Source organism: Gouania willdenowi, chromosome 12 (assembly GCF_900634775.1).
Source record: "Gouania willdenowi chromosome 12, fGouWil2.1, whole genome shotgun sequence".
Lineage (NCBI taxonomy): Eukaryota > Metazoa > Chordata > Actinopteri > Blenniiformes > Gobiesocidae > Gouania > Gouania willdenowi.
Window position 1 is genome coordinate 21665920 of NC_041055.1, and position 18535 is coordinate 21684454.

The 18535-nt window shown below is 35.6% G+C and overlaps 1 protein-coding gene across 3 annotated transcripts in view; it reads left to right on the forward strand.

Moving 5' to 3' along the window:
- Positions 1 to 2953: 2953 nt before the first annotated feature.
- The window catches only part of cplane1 (ciliogenesis and planar polarity effector 1), a 34328-nt gene continuing 18746 nt past the window's right edge, over positions 2954 to 18535 (forward strand). For 2 of the 3 annotated variants that reach the window (XM_028462119.1, XM_028462121.1), the window contains exons 1-19: positions 2966 to 3428; positions 4409 to 4544; positions 4629 to 4748; positions 7572 to 7804; positions 7878 to 7984; positions 8058 to 8214; positions 8314 to 8417; positions 8987 to 9169; positions 9942 to 10191; positions 11139 to 11339; positions 11443 to 12203; positions 13288 to 13478; positions 13610 to 13690; positions 14179 to 14337; positions 15413 to 15577; positions 15663 to 15894; positions 16750 to 16886; positions 16959 to 17176; positions 17273 to 17437. In XM_028462119.1, coding sequence (XP_028317920.1) covers positions 3348 to 3428; positions 4409 to 4544; positions 4629 to 4748; positions 7572 to 7804; positions 7878 to 7984; positions 8058 to 8214; positions 8314 to 8417; positions 8987 to 9169; positions 9942 to 10191; positions 11139 to 11339; positions 11443 to 12203; positions 13288 to 13478; positions 13610 to 13690; positions 14179 to 14337; positions 15413 to 15577; positions 15663 to 15894; positions 16750 to 16886; positions 16959 to 17176; positions 17273 to 17437 — 3681 coding nt within the window. In that variant the 5' untranslated portion in view covers positions 2966 to 3347. Of the gene's footprint in view, positions 3429 to 4408; positions 4545 to 4628; positions 4749 to 7571; positions 7805 to 7877; positions 7985 to 8057; positions 8215 to 8313; positions 8418 to 8986; positions 9170 to 9941; positions 10192 to 11138; positions 11340 to 11442; positions 12204 to 13287; positions 13479 to 13609; positions 13691 to 14178; positions 14338 to 15412; positions 15578 to 15662; positions 15895 to 16749; positions 16887 to 16958; positions 17177 to 17272; positions 17438 to 18535 lie in introns of all 3 variants that reach the window. The other variant, XM_028462120.1, reaches the window with a different exon arrangement.

Here is an 18535-nt window from a genome sequence, read left to right on the forward strand (position 1 = left end):
CAGTTATACTTGTGTGGGCCGTGCGTATCATGAGGTGGGTGAATGGTGACAGTACTACTAAAACTTTCTTTTCAAACAATTTAAAATAAATGTTCCATTGAAAGCTCTTTGTATGGGTTGAAAAAGCTTTTGGGCATGTACCGTAAATGTACCTTTTGTAGCATTGGTTTACATGCACTGCAAACTATAATTGACTGTAACAAAGGCCTTCAATGTTCTTTCTGGTTTTTTCCCCCCTCCCATTTGATATCATCATAATCACTCCTCAATTTCTGTTTATGCATGCAGCACACAAGTATTCTCTTCCCTTTCAAAATGCATTGTTATATTGTTACATCGTCTGTCTCTCAAATAAATTAAGTTTATTTTGGAAATCACAGCAAAAACAGAGAAAGTAACATATTACCAGAATAGCATATTCCTTGAGATACTATATAGTAAAAAAAGTGGAGAACCAACCAATCACAAGCTTTACTCACAGATTCGAACTTTACCCCCCCCCCACCCCTCGCTCACAACCACCACAATATATTGCGATACCGCTAGTACAATTTATTTATTTATTTGTTGGTTAATTTAACAGGGACAGTGTACATTAATATCCATATAGAAAACGTACCAGATTTAGCCAGAAAGCTATTTTTCATCTGTAATCCCTGGACAGAATGTTCAAATGTCTCCCTAAAAGAATACTAATTAATGGAAATATACAATAACATATAGAGTGAAAAATGTAGCTCCATAGTAACATATCACACTTCCATATAAACAGTTCATAAAAAGACAAGTTCAAAAACATTAAAAAGATGATATATCGTGATGTTTTAATATTGCAATATCTTGTAGCCTGATACGTCGTCCCACCCTTAGTTAATAACTTGAATAGGTGAATAATAGAGAATGTATTCAATTACACAAGTATTCTTATGTAATATTCATAAAATAGAAGATCTGTTTAATTCACTGATGGCCCGAGGGCCAAATCCGGCCCTTTGGAGCATCCAATTCGGGCTGCAGGAGAAAGAAAAAATTACATAAAATACTCGAATCACTGTGTAAATGAAATTCAACACTCCTGGTGCTTACATCGCACGATTGCAGTCATTTGTTTTATGTTTACTGTTGAAAAAACTTAAAACTCTTACAAAAATCTTAAATTTTCCTCAAACGATTACATAATATTTCCATTAATTAAATAGAAATTGGTCACAAAATCTAGAAAATTTAAAGTAAAGGTCCTGTTGGGACTGATATCTGTCACTTATCGCTTGGAAATTGGCGGTTTCTTATGTATTTTGTGTATACATAGACGTGCAAATGGGACACATTAATGTGGAAATTACTTGTTTTCCAGCATAAAATCTGTGGCCTACTTGAGATCAAACTGCTCCGTATTTGGCCCATGAACTAAAATGAGTTTGATACCCCTGTTTTAATGAAGTTTGACTTCATTAGAATAAAAATAACCCTGTGTGCGTTTAGCTTACTGTGTTTTTAGCAAGTCCCACATTGCATACAAAATATAATTTATTGCCAATGTCATCTGGAATACATATAGTAGTAATCACAAATGAAAAAGTAAGCGTCACAAGAATCAAGCATAGATTATCTGTATTCAAATGTATATATACAGTATATACTGGTTTGCAGATGGCTGTAATGGCCTGTTTTGTAGACTACATTAATTCTAGTGTCCTTGCTGATGGTACATGTTCTCCCTCTTAAGACAGGCCCCGCAGCAGTAGCACAAGCCTGCTAGTGACAATAATAAAGAGCTCCATCTGTGTCTGGCAGCCAGAAGCAAATGAACCAATTAAAGCTCCAGAGAAGTCTCCTCTTTCTCCTATTGGCAATGGCAGCCTTCATCGATGACGGAGATCTCCATCTTTGCTGAAAAGAAAAGTGAGGCAAAGGGTAATTAAATACTAGCAGGAGCTGTGGGGCAAACCTAATGACTCATTATAACAAGCCAGTAAGACTCTTTGGTGCTCGAAGGCTCTCACAACCCATACAGTGAAGAGGATTATATGCACACAAATATCAAAATGTTTGCAGGAACCATCCCTCACTTGTTTCTGAGTTTGGACTCTCTCTAACTCTGAAGAATTATAGAGGATTAATAACCACTATAATGTAAATAAGCATTAAACACATTCCTGAATGCTGTAAATGTGCTAGTTTGAGGAAAATAGACTGATTTGTGTATGGAGTATGTATTGTGTACCTGTGTAATTTCAATTGAAGCATGTTGCCATCTGCTGGATATAGTTGCATACAGCAAGCTGGTGCCTTTTGAATTGTTAGTACCCCAAAAATCACAAGGTGAACTATTATTCTCAGACTATATCAAAAGTGTGATTTGTGTCAATAAGATGAGTCCTTGGCTTGACCAGAGACTGGCATAATTAAAGTGCTGCAATCACAAAGCAATGTCCTTTCTATAAAAAAAATATTATTGGTTGATTTATTTTGAGCAATTTCATACATTTTTTTTTTTCCATTTGTAGCCTACATGACTAATACATCGTTGTTGGAGCGGTGCTGCATATTGCAGACAATCCCTGCCTTATGATCTCGTCGCAGGCTGCTCAGAAATCAAACTTGTTCCTGCTGATCCAAATACAACTGCTTTTGATTTAAAATAAATAAATAAAATAAATAAAATAAATAAAATAAATAAAATAAATAAAATAAATAAAATAAATAAAATAAAATAAATAAAATAAATAAAATAAATAAAATAAATAAAATAAATAAAATAAATAAAATAATATCTTGTAGCATGTTGTCCACCTCACTCTAATGATAAAGAGGCGCAACGTGTGTATCGATGACGTTTAGTTAAAGAGTTATTGCAGCCGGAAGTCCGAATCTGTGAATAACTTTCCAACTTTACTCATTATTTTCCTACTGCGGTTGCGCCAGGGCGCCGTTTCCACAGTAACGGGTTGGAGCTTCCCTGCAGGGGATTATGGGTAACGTTTCCAGCTACTGAGACGGAGGGAGTTTCAAAATATATCCAATTATTACGATATGATACCTCATAGTCGACCTTTATAAGCATTTCTAAAAGCCTTAATGCATAGATAATAACACTATGTTAAAACTACTACTTTCTAGTGGTTTGTTATGGTTTTACGGCTGTCAATGTTACCGAGTAAGCTAGGCTACAGCTTTATGTCTATGCAGTGTGAAGTGCTGCTTATTAGATAGCTGATAATACAAAATGAGGTCAAGCTGAATGAAACAAACACGTTTCCGCTAAACCTCGTGTTTATTTAACTCTTTGTACGTGTGGGCTTTATATTTTAATTTTATTTTTTTAGAATTGATGCTTTCTGTCCAACATGGAGCTGAATCTGGAAGTTCTTCTGTCATCCAGCATCAAAAGAAAGAAACCGTGGCCGCAGTTCTGCTGGCTTGGAGAGGTGAGGGGAATGGGTATAATGGTAAATCCTGGAATTCCGAGGTATTTTCAAGGGTATAAATATGCATATAAATACACATTACTGCTATATTAACCCATATAAACCAAAAAATATGGAAATTGAACATTTTACTGCTGCAAATGTATAACATATTACTGGTATTCTGTGAACAAGTCACATGTGGTTGGATATTAGAAAAAGGAAAAAAATGCTAATGTATAATAACGTGTATATATATAGGTATATGGTGTTTCAGTGTTCTGGGACACATACAAACAAACTCTGTAGGAATAAAAACAAGCAAAAGTGTCTTGGAGAGCAAAGTGCAGTGTATTGATTTATTTATTCAAATGTAACCAAAAACAAAACATCACAAATTCAAACCCAAATAAATGAACAAATGCCTGAAAGAAAGGGTGAGACTTTGCCAAACATGCCAAAAAATCAATCAATCAATCAATAAGCCAGAAAAAAAGTCTAACCCTTTGCATTATTTAACATGAACCTGAAAAACAAAACAATATTTAAACATTGGGAGTACAAGGATGGGAATATTGTGACAGCAGAACCTGGAACAAGACTGTAAAATATTGCAGCTATTTTTTTAAAATCTTATTTTAGTTCTCTTCTTAGGTCGTGTCGTGTTAGTGCATGTGTGGCAATACCAATTTTCAGAAGTATGTGGAGTTGCTGGGAGTCCTGCACAACTATAATGAATCGCTCGGAAATCTCTGAGAATTCTACATGTGCCCTGTTCACAAAATACCAGTAATTTGTTATATATTAGCAGCAGTAAAATGTCCCATTTCCATATCATTGGTTTATATGGGTTATTATACCAGAAATATGTGTTTATATGCATATTTATACCCTCGGAAATACCTCGGACCAGATAGAAATATGGGTTTAACTGAGATGAAAGCATAATAATGTTTTCTCACGTTAAACTGGAAATTAAAATGGTTCTCATCTCTCTTTAGGAAATGGAGTCTGTGTTTCTGTTAGATGACAAACGGATCAGTGAGATTAACATGGTATCTGGCCGCACCAAGAAGAGGATTCCTAAACTTCACTCTTTACTCAGTAGTGTTGTGACACTGTCCAATTCACACACTGGTGAGTTTTAATTTGTCCTCGTTTTTTAAAAGTTCAGCAGGTTTTTCAGTTCTGACTTGTGTCTTGTTCCTTGTTTGCTTCCAGGCATGTGGCTGTGTGGTCTTTTGGTCACTGGAGAGCTCTTTCTGTGGAACAGAGATAAAGAGTTGCTAAAGATGGCTGCAGCTGCCTCACATGTAGTTCAGATGATAACTGATGTTCAAGGTATGTGCTTCATAAACACACAGTGTCGCTTTTGAATGAATATGAAATGTCCATGCAGATGTGACCCTTGGTCTAATTTTGTGCGACCCCCCCCCCAAAAAATCCACAAAAATAGTGTTTTAAAAAGGAATATAAAGCCCAAGATAATACACAAAATAACTCCCAAAACACACAAATAGACAGCAAATTACACAAAGTACCCAATTATAATTGTAAGCGATAATTAATTACAATTATGGTGTAATTATAATGATAATTGTAATTTAAAAAATCTGATGCTGTCGTAATCGTAATTAAATTGTAATTGAGTTCAGACAATTGACTTTGTAATTGTAGTTGCCATGAAAATTCCGTAAAAAAAATTTCAATTACAATTTAGCACAAAACTGGGTGACCATGTTACAATTCTATGTACAGTTCTGCACGTATGTAGTTAACTATTATTAAAACATGTTTCATATCAAGCTTTCCCACATTTTACCATTTAAAAAATTGAAATCGAGGGGTATGGTGACACAAAAAAGACTCAGACACCAACACCAAAAATATTAAAACCTATATTTTCATTGATTAGGAAGCTTAACAAGGTAACCAATAGATAGGAAGGAAATTAGATGATAGATATTTGTTTGTAGTGTATTTTACAGCTGATTTAGGACCTGATATCGTAAGAGATGCTAACAGAAAGCTAACACAAGAATAAGGTTGGCTTTTATTAGATTATTTATTTCAGGCTGAGTAATTGTGGTTGATTGTAAATGAACTTCAGTAACCAAGAACGTAATTGTAATTGAATTTCTGAAAAAAACAAAAAACAATTGTAATTTAATTGTAATTGGAAAAAATACTTGTCACTGTAATCAGAATTTAATTGCACTTGAACATGGATAATTGAAAACACAATTGTAACTGAAAAATGTAATTGACCCCAACCCTGACAAAAACACACAAAAAATTCCTAAAATACACAAAATGAGTATGACGGTAAATACGGTGGCATTGAAGTGCAAAGCATGAATGCAAAAGAGAGAACACACACAAACAAACAAATAAAAAAATACGCACACAAAAGATAAGCACCCTTGCAATAATAAATGTTAAATGCTAAATAAATAGTTTTATTTGCGTTTTATTTTTTTGTGTGTTCTCTCTTTTCCATTTGTGCTTTGCAATCCAGGGCCACCGTACATAAATCATAAAATGACAACAAAGGCAGACACAACAACCACTTAAACAAAATGACTGCGAAAACACATGAAACAACACATTACAGAATAGCTCCAAAAACACACAAACTGCCAACAAAATTACTGTACAAAAAATGACAGGAAAATACAGAAACAGAAAAAATACAGAAAGTGACCCCAAATACACACAAATCAACAACACAAATGCAGAAAATGACAGAAAATTACACAAAATTACAACAAGAACAGAAAAAATAGCAAAAGCACACACAATGACTCCAGAAACACACAAAATGACTAAAAACTGACAAAACCACAGACAAAGACAAAAAAAGCCAAAATCCCTTTCCCTCCTGTACTATTACTCCAATCAATCATTATTCTAATGCTGACATAAATGTTGATAATGTGGCCCTGGGATCAGATACAGTCACATGTTTGTGGCCCCCGCTGTGATAGAGTTGCCCATCCCTGCGCTACAGTAAATGGTAGACATAATGCAAATATTTGTGTAGAAATTAAAAACTGAACATGGGTAATTGAAAACACTGTTGTAACTGAAACATGTATCTGACCCCAACCCTGACAAAAAACACACAAAAAATTCCTGAAATACACAAAATGACAGTAAACACAAAGCACGAATGCAAAACCCAATACACACACAAAAGAGAAAACACAAATGCGAAAAATTAAACACAAAAGACAAAACACGAACGCGAAAAAAACACGCACACACACAAAAGATAAGCACCCCTGCACTAAGAAATGTAAAACGCTAAATAAATAATTTTATTTGCATTTTATTTTTTTTGTGTTCTTTCTTTTCCATTTGTGCTTTGCAATTCAGGGCCACCGTACCTAAATCATAAAATGACAACAAAGACAGACACAACAATCACTTAAACAAACAAAATGACTACGAAAACACAAAAAACAACACATTACAGAATAGCTCCAAAAACACACAAACTGTCAACAAAATTACTGTACAAAAAATACAGAAAGTGACCCTATTAACACACAAATCGACCACATGAATGCAGAACACAAAAAATTGCAAAAACACACACAATGACTCCAAAAACACACAAAATGACTAAAAACTGAAAAAACAACAAAACCACAGACAAAGACAAAACTCTTTTCCCCCCTGTATTAATGCTCAGATCAATCATTATTCTAATGCTGACATAAATGTTGATAATGTGGCGCTGGGATCAGATACAGTCACATTTGTGTGGCCCCCTGCTGTGATAGAGTTGCATCCCATTATGCATAATGCATATATTTGTGTAGAAATTAAAAAGATATAGAGTCCTACTCATGCACTTATGTCCACTTGGTAAGCAGTAAAAATAAATTCTCCTTTAATTTTCTCAGTTGTTTGTTAACATTAAATTAAAACCATTTTAAGAAGCCATCATTAAGTGCAAATTATGTTTCAAAAACAAATGTCTGCAAAATCTCAATGTAAATATTTTTCTTCAATTTAGATTTTTTTGAATATTAATAATAATAATAATAATAATAATAATAATAATAATAATAATAAAAAAAGATCAAATTCATACTTGCAGCTACTTTACCTACAGTACTTGGTTTACTAATGTCTGATCTTAATGTGCTTTTACAGGGAATTCCTCAAAGTTGTCGCTAACCGTCTCATGGGATGGAAGGTGTGTGCTTCTTGTTGCCATAACTGGGCAGGTCCTCCTGTGGGAATGTACAGATGTGAAGGATTCAGCAGTGCAGCGAGATGGCCCCGTGCACGGCCACTGGGCTCAAATTAGTCCTCTTGAAAATATTATTCTGCCTTCCACCCGGGACAAAGAAGCAATGCTACACACCATTTTTGTCAGAACTGAGGTGTGACTCCTTCATTTAATGCTGTTTCATGTTTAACACAATAACTAATTTTGTTCTTCTTTAACTTCCTCAGAGAATGGGTGACATTTGCTTATCAGCATTTGTTTTCACATCTGGTAAAGAGCTTATTGTTACCTGCCTTAAAATTCAGTGGGAAGAGAGCCATCTAAGAAGTGTGAGGTGAGTGGACAGACATTATGACAGGGTACTTACTGGTCATTATCAGGGTTTAAAATGCACTTTTTCTCTACAGTTCTGTTGGTTATAACGTACAGTGGACCACCAAGACCTACCCCATGTCTCGCTTCACACCACCGTGCCAACCTGTGAAGTCCAGAGGAGCGTTGGTGTCAGCCTTCTCACCTGATGGTCAACTGTTAGCCATTGTTTTGAATCAAAGAAATCCCAAGGTGACTCTATGCCCCCCCCTTACGTGAAATATTTTTGTGTGTGTGTCTATTAATCTGCAGATATTTGAACTCTTTGATGATTATTGTTTTGAAATACAGGCAACACAGGTCCTGTTTGTGAGCACGCAAAATTTCATCACAATGTCAAGCAGCCTCGGAGGCTGTGGAAGCAAGACATTGGAGATTCCATCTAAATATATAAGGTCAGTATGCATTGTAATTAAATAAAAAACTGATATATGTCAGGGTTTATGCTGCACAGCACTCATATGTCTAAAAATGGCACAATCCTTAAACCTCAACCATATTTAACTGTTCTGTATAGACCAAAGTCAGTTTTTCCTACTCCTTATTTGAACGTGTAAATGTTTTTTATTGATTTGTTTTGACATTACCTTTATTTTATGTCTTGTTTTTGTTTTGATGTTCAAAATTAATAAATTAAATTGAAAAAATATAATTAAATAAAGAAATTAATAAATTAGACCAGACTTTGTGTTGCATGCGTCGAGTTTGATTCCATGATAAAAATAACACTGGAAAAAATCCCAAACTCTGAGTAGAAAGGTGGATAAAATCCCAATTTTTATTGTTTTTCCTATTCATCAAATACTTAAGCATTATCCTAAATGAGAACCTTAACCATAATTGTAATAAAATATTAAGTTCTGTTGTTGTTGTCCTTGATTTTTTTTGCCTTTATGAGCCAAATTGTAGTTTTCTTTAACACTGTTGGTTTTTAAAAAGCACCTACTGTATGTGAATGTTTTAGGTCGTACTGGGTAGCCAGTGTAAACTGGTCCCCTGGAGGGCTTTTCTTAGCCTGCGTTTTGAAGAGAGGTTCTCTACTTATGCTGGCTCGCCTTGGAGGTCTCCTCACTTTGAAAAGCACCGGTTGTAACGTTGAATTTGGACCTGCACACTTCCTTCCGTTACATCCTTTGGTTACATACAGGTAAAATGTTGTATGTCCTAAATGTGTGGCTAACTTTAGCAGCTCAGATGAGGCAACTAGACTTGAAATTTAGCTTGAAGTTGTTTCACCTGTCATCCAAGAGACTTCTTCAGTTCTGATGCTGAGTAGCTGGGATAATATGGTTTCATTTATTCAGACAACTTTGAAATTGGCTTTGAAATTGACTTTGAAATTGACTTTGATCTCCTGACACGCTTTGACTGCTGGCATGGCAGCCTGAGAGAACTCTCAAGTTGGCCACACCCAGAAAGAACTCATAAGGACACATCAACGTAATCAGTAGATGCCTCTGAGGAAGACTGACAGTTGGCAGTCGAAACATGTCAAGAGGTCAATGTACATTTCCTGAAAAAAGTTGTCAAATTACTCAACAGTGTTTTTCAAGCTTGAGGTTGTGACCCAGTATGGGGTCGCCCGGAATTCAAATGGGGTCACCTGAAATGTGTAGTAAATGATAAAAAAAAAATACTCAATATTGCAAAATAAAAACTGTTTTTATCTACAAATTTAGTAAATTGATTAAATAAATTTTTTGCCCAGCCCTACTCCCTGGTATTGGTTTACTGAGGTAGATTGGTGCTGCGTTATTGGGGGAATAAAAAGATGATTGGATTATACGTGCTGGATAGTTTCAAGTCAACAAAGCAACTAAAATCCTCATGAGCTGATGACGTGACCATAGAAAATGATTATGGAGCATGTGACTTATTTATACCCTTGACACCATCTGTTTGTGTTCACACCTACTCAGGCCATCAGTGGTTGTAGGCCAAGGGGACGCCTCCCTGTCCAGCTCCAGCATGTCCAGACGTGACGTCCTCAGGCAGAGATATTCCGTCACCTGGCATCCAAAACTGCTGTATCTCATTGTGTCTGATGGCTACATGGCTACTCTCATGAAAGTGCTTGACAGAACCTCTCCAACTCATATGATGAAAGCCCTTCTACACGATGCCAGTAGGGAGCTGGAGAAAGCCAGCAGGATGCTGCATAAATCACAGGTGATTGAAAATGATGGTTCATCTTGGGCTGGGCGATATGGAACAAAACTCATATCTCTATATTTTTTTCTCAAAATGACGATAATACGATATAAATTAGGGCTGCTTGATTCTAGAAAAAAATAATAATCACAATTATTTATTTTAGTGCTAATTGAAAGCACGATTATTAAACAATTGTCAACCAATTTTTTTTTGTACAAAGTAATGTAAAATATATTCTTTAAACATAAATAAAATCCAACTATGTTCACTTTTGCACAATACAAAACACTTCTTGCATGTGATGTGTCTTGGCTCTAGGTCTTCATCATTAAATCCAAAGTGCATTAAGCAACTTAAAGTTAATATTAATAATTGATTTTTCTATTCTTTGTAGATATCCTAAATTGTGTATGTTTGTTTTATTTAGCAAATAAAACAAATGTATAGTATAAATTTATTATTTCTCGATTGTTATTTTTGTAATCGTTGAGTGTAATAATCAAAATTATAATCAAATTTTGATTAATTGCATAACCTTAATATAAATCGCGATAATTTTTTTTCAAATAAAATTGTACCAGAAAGACTGATACAAAATGCCACACAGGCACATTTATTAACAAACTGCACAATATGTGTCACGTTTGACTTTTTCTCCTATAAAGGACAGAACGTGTGAGTGAGTGAGTTCTGTAGTATAGCTTAGTGGTAGATTTAGGTTAGTACACAATCAGTAATGCATCTAACTGTGCTTTTATTGGTGTTTTAAGAAGTCGAGAAAGCAGCGATTCCCAAAACAAGTATTTTAATACAAAATAAGCTATGAACATATATATATCGATATAGGCAATACTGTAATTTTCTCAAACCCCAAATAGAAAACTCGATATATCTTGAATCTTGATTTATCGACCAGCTCTAGGTTCATCGCTAACAAATCTCGAATTATTCTGACATTTTAGAATGAAGTCAAGGAATGGCTGGAGTGGGCATCTTGCTTAAATCTGGACAACACAATTGAAGACTTGAACTCTACGTTACCAAGCAGACCCAACACAACAGACCCTGTTATCACAACTACTACAGAAGGATCCGATTTACCTGTTTTCCTGCAGGAACAGCAGTCATTTGGTGGTACCAAAGAACTATTTGAAAGTGTTCAGGTCAGTCAAACAGGAAAAGAGCTTTAATAGTATTTGAGACAGAATTCAAATACTAATTTTATGCTGTTTTTTTATTCACTTCTTTATTGATTTTGTTTCAAAGGCTTTCTTTGAGGATGACTCAGATGTAGATGGAGTTCCTGTTGGCTCTCACGTTGAAGACAGTGGCTGTTTGGAGTTTGCCTCAATGTACGATACAATCCACGCCCTGGAGCCACAAGCTGATGTTGCTAGCCCAGAGTTTGACAAAGACCTTAGCGAAACAGTCAAGAAGCCAGCTTTCCACAGTAAACTTGAGAAGATCCAGAGTAAGCTACTGACAGCCTGGGCTTTCGGCATGTCTCAGGGAAACGCTGTGAAGCAAAGGGGTCGTTTTCTGAAGCAGTTATTGAGCAACCTGGTGCGATTTGTCGCGTTGCTGCATTTAGCGCACAGGTCAGCTGCTCACGGCAGAAAGAAAAGCTCACCAAAGATCCAACATCTGATTGAATCTCTGCTCGCTTTCCTTCCCTGGGATATCTCCTCTTCAGATGGACCAGGCGGATTGGGTCTGCTGGTAGATTTGACTAAATTAATAACTCGATTGTTACTGACCCCCCTGCCGGAGCCGTACTGTACCAATCAGAATTTCTTATCATCTGAAAACTTTACACAAGTCATGGCCATTTTGCAGCTAGTCTCCGGTTCTCTTGACGATGCTTACACGTGGCAGCAGACAGCCATCGTAGAGGAAGACTCTCCATCTCATTCAGCACGACTCCGGCATTTGGATGTTTACTCTGTTCCTGACATGAAGGAAGAAGAAGAAGAGAAGTTGAGTTTTAAATTTCAGACTCAACTTGTTCCCCAGCGACCTTCCAGCAGGTGGGCACCATCTTTACTTATTTACATCAGTCCATTGCCGCCAACTGTCAGTCTTCCTCAGAGGTTTCCTGTCAGTCTTCCTTCTACTGATCTCATTCATGTGTCCTTATGAGTTTTTTCTGGGCGTGGCCAACTTGAGAGTTCTCTCAGGCTGGCCATGCCCCCAGAGTGATCCGTAGATGCCTCTGAGAAAGACTGACAGTTGGCAGTAAACCTTTTTCTAGAAATTTACATTGATCTCTTGACATGTTTCGACTGGCAACTGTCAGTCTTCCTCAGAGGTATCTACTGATCTCTTCCATGCATCCTTATGAGTTTTTTTTCTGGGCGGGGCCAACTTCAAAATTGCTGGCCACGCCCCCTGTCGCCCGATGGTCTCTGGAGAAGAGATTCCCAGTACACGTGAAAGCGATAAGTAGAAGTCTCTGAGGAAGACTGACAGTTGACAGTCAAAACATGTCAGGAGATCAAAGTAAATTTCCTGTAAAAAGTTGTTGGAATAAATTAAACCTTAACACAGTGTTTTTAAAGCTTGGGGTTGTTACCCTATATGGGGTTGCCTGAAATGTGTAGTAAATGATAAAAAAGAAAATTCTCAATAAAATCATATTATTGTAATTTTTTTAGATTATTATTATTATTAATAATAAATTAAAACACCACATGCAATCTCAAACAACTGCATTCTTTACTTTCACTAACTTAAATATAAATCTAGTTAAAAAAATACAGTTGGAAAATGGAATAATTAAATAGTTAATTAAATAATTAATGGCGTGGCCAGCCTGAGCGAACTCTTAAGCTGACCACGCCCAGAAAGAACTCATAAGGACACATCAAAATGATCGGTAGATGCCTCTGAGGAAGACTGACAGTTGGCAGTCGAAACATGTCAGGAGTACATTTCAAAGTACATTTTCTAAAAAAGTTATCTGAATAAATGAATCCATAACATATTATTTTTTAAAAAAGAAGACAAAATGAACTTGCTGGAATCATCTACATTTTACCTTTGAAGTGTGATGCTAAGAAGCTAATAGGGTGCGTTCTGCCTCATTTTATGATATTATTCTATCTTTCACAGATTACTGGGAGTGTATCAGATGGTGTACCATGTCACAAAGCAGTATGTGGAAGAACTAAAAAGCTTCAAAGAGTGGGAAGGTTGGGAGGAAGAGGTGCAGCAAATGTCTGTGATCACGTCCCAGATCCAGTCAGCTGTGCAGGCTACAGGAGAGAGACTGGAGGGGGGCCCTGTCCTGCTAAGTCACCAAGGTCAAAAAAAAAAATTCAATAGTTTTTGTTTGTGTAAAAGAGCATTAATAAAATGTCTTTGCCTAAGATTTTCAACACAATACCAATATGCAGCAAAATAATAAATAAGTATGTGTGACTCTTCTCTTTAGGTGAACATCTTTTTCTCTGCGGCTCGTACACAGAAAGTGCCGACACATGGCGGTTACAACTACACAAAGAGACTAACAAAAGTAAGATGATTTGCATCATCAGATTTGTACCCTGTAGTAAACACTGCTCACATCAAGACTATTTTTTTTTTTTGTGATCATTTTTTTTCCATAATTTATACAATAGGTACAGGAAACAGTTGTCACTTCTTTACATACTGCATGTGATCGGTCAAATTGAGTAGCCATTGTTCCTGTACATATCATCCCATTCACATCTATCTCCTCCATCATGACGATATCCACAGAGATAGTATGGAAAATGTATATATATCATCAAAATCTACAGGTGAAGTAACCATATGAATATAATATTGATTACTGGTTACAGGGATGTTGCCCAGTTGGAGCTTTCCACAGCTTGTTTGCACTGCCAAAACATCAAACATTACTTGCTGGTCAAAGTTACTAGTAAAAATTACTAACATGTTGTAAAAGTCATCTTCTCTATGTTCTGCACTTATTTTATCACAAGACTATTAAATATATATTGTGTGCTTCTGTACCAGGTTGTGGTCGAAGTGTATTCCAGGAGACACGACTTTGTCTGGCTCTCCTTTACAACTTGTTGTCACAGTATCGTCTCAGAGAAGCCCAGGAGTTTGGAGACCACATGGCTCGGATAATATTGGTGAGAGGTGGAGTTGAGAAGGTTGATACGACAGCAGGTGAGTCATGACGAAGCTGTATGTTAATGGCTTGATGACAAGACACCTACATTTTCTGTCCAACTGCATTTCTTTTAGTTAAAAAAGGTTTACATGCATAAAAAAAATATGAATTATGTAGTAACTTAGTATACATGCGGTCACTTTTTTTTAAATGTTACTTATTTAATTACTTCTGTAATTTATTCTGTCATTTAAAGTGTCAAAATATCATGTGCTGCGACTGTCTGCTGTTTTGAAAGAATCTTTAAAATTACTCTAATTAATCTATTCAAATTGAAAGAAAACACAATATAAACTTAAGTATTTAAATAGTTAGATAAAAATAAAAAATATAATTTTTGTAAATGTTTTAAATTATTATTCTTTTTCAAATTTAAAAATTGCTCAATCTCAAACAACTGTATTGTATACTTTTACTTCTTTAAATATAAATCTAGCTAAATAAAATGCAGTATAAAAAATTAAATAGTCAAATAAATAATGTTAAAAAAAGAAACAATATTTTCGTAATTTAAAAAAAAATATATATTGTTTTTCAAATTAAAATACCACACACAATCTCAAATAACTGTATTCTGAACTTTCACTTCCTCCAATATGAATCTAGTTAAAGAAAATACAGTGTAACAATTAGATAATTACATAATTTAATAAATAATATTAAAAATACATATAGATATTTTTCTAATAAAAAAAATATATAATTTTTTTTCAAATTAAAATACCACACACAATCTCAAACAACTGTATTCTATGCTTTCACTTCCTCAAATATAAAAAAAATATTTGAGGTGGCACATCTAGTCGAGTGCTACTCGTTACACTATGTCACAAACATGATCAAAAAGTCATGCTTCAAAATAAAAGCCTCTGGGGTTGCCAGAAATGTACAATATCAAAATGGAGTCACGACCCAAAATATGTTGTGAACCACTGCTTTCTGCTCGTATCGATTGCAGTAACATGCCACACTTTAATGGTTTCCCACTCCTATGTGAGATGAATTGCTCCATAGTAGTTTTTCATTGAGGAATGTGTTGCTCATTCAGTCCTCTGCCTTTTTGCCCTGCAGGAGTCTTTTTCTGCTCCCAGCTGCCGATGAGTGTTCACAGCGATGCAGCCTTTGCAGCCGTTCAGACTCTGGGCAGATTTATGGCCTCTTACTTCACCAACCAGCCGCTCCACATCCTGCCTCCTCACAATGTGGCCATCCTGCCTGCAATACATCTCCCTCATTGTATGTATTTTTTTTCTAAAACAAAATGTTCTGTTAACGATTTGATTTGAAGAAACATTCAGTTTAATACGACGTCTCCTTTAAGCCCCTTGTGCGAGCCGTTTAGTGTCTCTGTGTCAGGAGGAGGTGGCAAAGGCAGTTCGTGAGCAGCATCTGTCTGAGTTGTGGACGGTGGAGTACGCCCAGGACCTGCTCCTGCTCGGGGGTCTGCTTCCTGAAGCCGTTTGGCTTGCCTATCATCTGGGCGATTGGAAGACGGCAATTTCTTTGAGCCTGGCTTATTCCAGTTACTGCTCAGACCACTTTGACTTTGCTTGGTCAGTTTTAATTGTTTAGTCAACACCAGGGTTGGGGTCAACTACATTTTTAAATTACAGTTACGTTCTTAACTTATCCATGTTCAATTGCATCTCAATTATGATTACGGTAACTGGCATTTTTTACAATTACAATTAAAATGACAATTTTTTTCTCCCCCTGAAAGCTAATTACATTTACATTCTCACTTACTTTAATAAATAATCTCATGTAACGTATCCTCTTGTGCTAGCTTTCTGTTGGCGTCTCTTATGACAACAGGTTAGTTTTGACCCATGTCTTAAATCAGCTGTAAATTACACTACAAAAAAAATATCTAACATCTAATTTGTTTCTCATCTATTGGTTACCTTGTTAGCCTTCCTTATACATGAAAAATATTGGTATTAATATTTTTGGTGTGGGCATCTGAGCCTTTTTTCTATAAGTATAACCTTAGATTTATATGTTTTTTTAAAAAAGGTGAAATGATCCTCAGGAGAAGTGACATGTATTGGGAAAAGTTGATATAAAACATATTTTAATAATTGTTAACTACGTATGTGTAAGCCATTGAACTGTAACTTAGTTCCACAGGTTTGCGTTTAATGAAATTGTAAATGAAGGTTTTTATTGAATTTTAATGCAAATTGCAATTACAAAGTCAATTATCTGAACTTAATTACAACAGCAACAGATTTTTCTAAACCCACAATTACAATCACAATTGCGTCATAATTGTAACTAATTACTTGATTACAATTATAATTGACCCCAACCGTGGTTTAGTCAACACATGGACAACAATATCTTACATGGTTGTTGTTTTCTGAACTATAATGATTAATATTAGGTTTAATTTTCTAATATTCCAGTCTCAGGAAGCGAGAACACCACCTTCCCACAGCTTTGAAACCAGAATGCATCTTTCAGGCAGAGTTAAACGGTCTTTTAGGCACAAAGGCTGACATTCAAGCGTGCACACAAAAAGATAATGACAAAAGCTTCAGAGGTAAGTACTCTAATGTCAAAAATATAGGAGCCTGCAGTTTTAATCCTTTAGTTATCTCGAATCTGTTTATAGATCCTTTGGAAGAGGATGAGAGGGAGCTGTTACAAATTTCCATCCATGAAATTCTGAAGGCTGCAGTCATTGCAGGAGTGGAGGTGATGTCTTCACCTGTGTCTTCATTGCTGGACGCGGCCAAAGACTTGTGTTCTGTCCTGTCAACGTTTGTGCCCAACGAACTGTATCTGCCCTCCCCACCTCTATACTGCCCACAACCATCGCCCAACACACAGGTAAAGCTACAGTAAACCTCCTTCTTTGTCTGATTATGTATATTTATTCAAACTCAATGGGTTTCTAATATCTATCTACATTTCTCTAATGTCCAGGACCAAATAGGAGCAACAGAGCACTTTGCAGAAGTAACAAGTCGTCACAAAGTGTCAGAAATTCTTCAAAAGTTGCTGTTACTCTTCAGGTCTGGGCGATGTTGTCATCCAGCTGCCCAGTGGTACATAAGCCGTTTACAGCGTGCGAGACACATTCTACACAAGGTACATGACTTAAATGATGAGTCAAGTGTATATTTGGTTAAATGAGAGGTTTTATGGTTTGTAGACGAGTTATTAGCCGTGGAGGTCAGTGTGTACATTTTCGGTACAGTAGCCACAACCTTTAATCCAGTGGTTCCCAACCTTTTTCTTGTCGTGACCCCATTTTTATATCACAAATTTCTGGTGATCCCAGAGACTTTATTTTTCTCTAAAATTTGTTTTTTGATCATGTTTGTTACACTGTGTTACAAATACATAGTATTCAGTATCAGTGCACAAAGTAACAATAACCACCAGTTCATATATATATGTAAATATATATGTGCGTGTGTGTGTGTATATATATATATATTTTTTTAAAATAGATTTATATTATAGAAAAATAAAGTATAGAATACAATTGTTTGAGATTATGTGTGATGGATTCCTATGAAAAAAAAGTAAGCTTTCTGCCTCTTCCTGCTCTGTATATCTATTTTTATTTTGTGATATTACGTTTTGTTTTTTAACTGTGCAAAATAGATCAATAAAAATAAAAAAAAACTTTTTAACTTTTTTAAATGTAGAAATTTAAAAATATAATTTCATTCATTGACATTTTTTTGAAAAATTATTATTACTAGACATTTCAGGTTACCCTATTTTTTTTCAGACGACCCCAACATGGGGTCATGGCCCCCAGGTTGAAAAGCCCTGCTTTCATCTGTGATAAGTTAAAGAATATAATAGATAAAAATGGCCCAAATAAAAGCTTTAAAATATTGTGGACCTGTTTTCTTATCAATGCATGTACCTGTACATAGTCTGAGCTCAAAATTTGTACCATGTCTTTAATTATAGTTTACATTGAGTTCATATGAACCTTATTCTAAAATCTGGTGTGTTAGCTTTGGCCTGTGTCATGGCAATTTTATGGTTGTCCTCTTTTGGCAACATGATTTGTGCTCTGGTTGAATGATGAAGTCCAGTTAAAGCATTATGATTTTATAAAAAAGGATTTATTTTAAACTAAATGAAAAAGAGTACAAAAAAAAGGTCTTCCATCCTGTAGGAAGGGCAAGTGGCCAGTAACTAAGTGGAAAGTTCCACAGCTTAAAC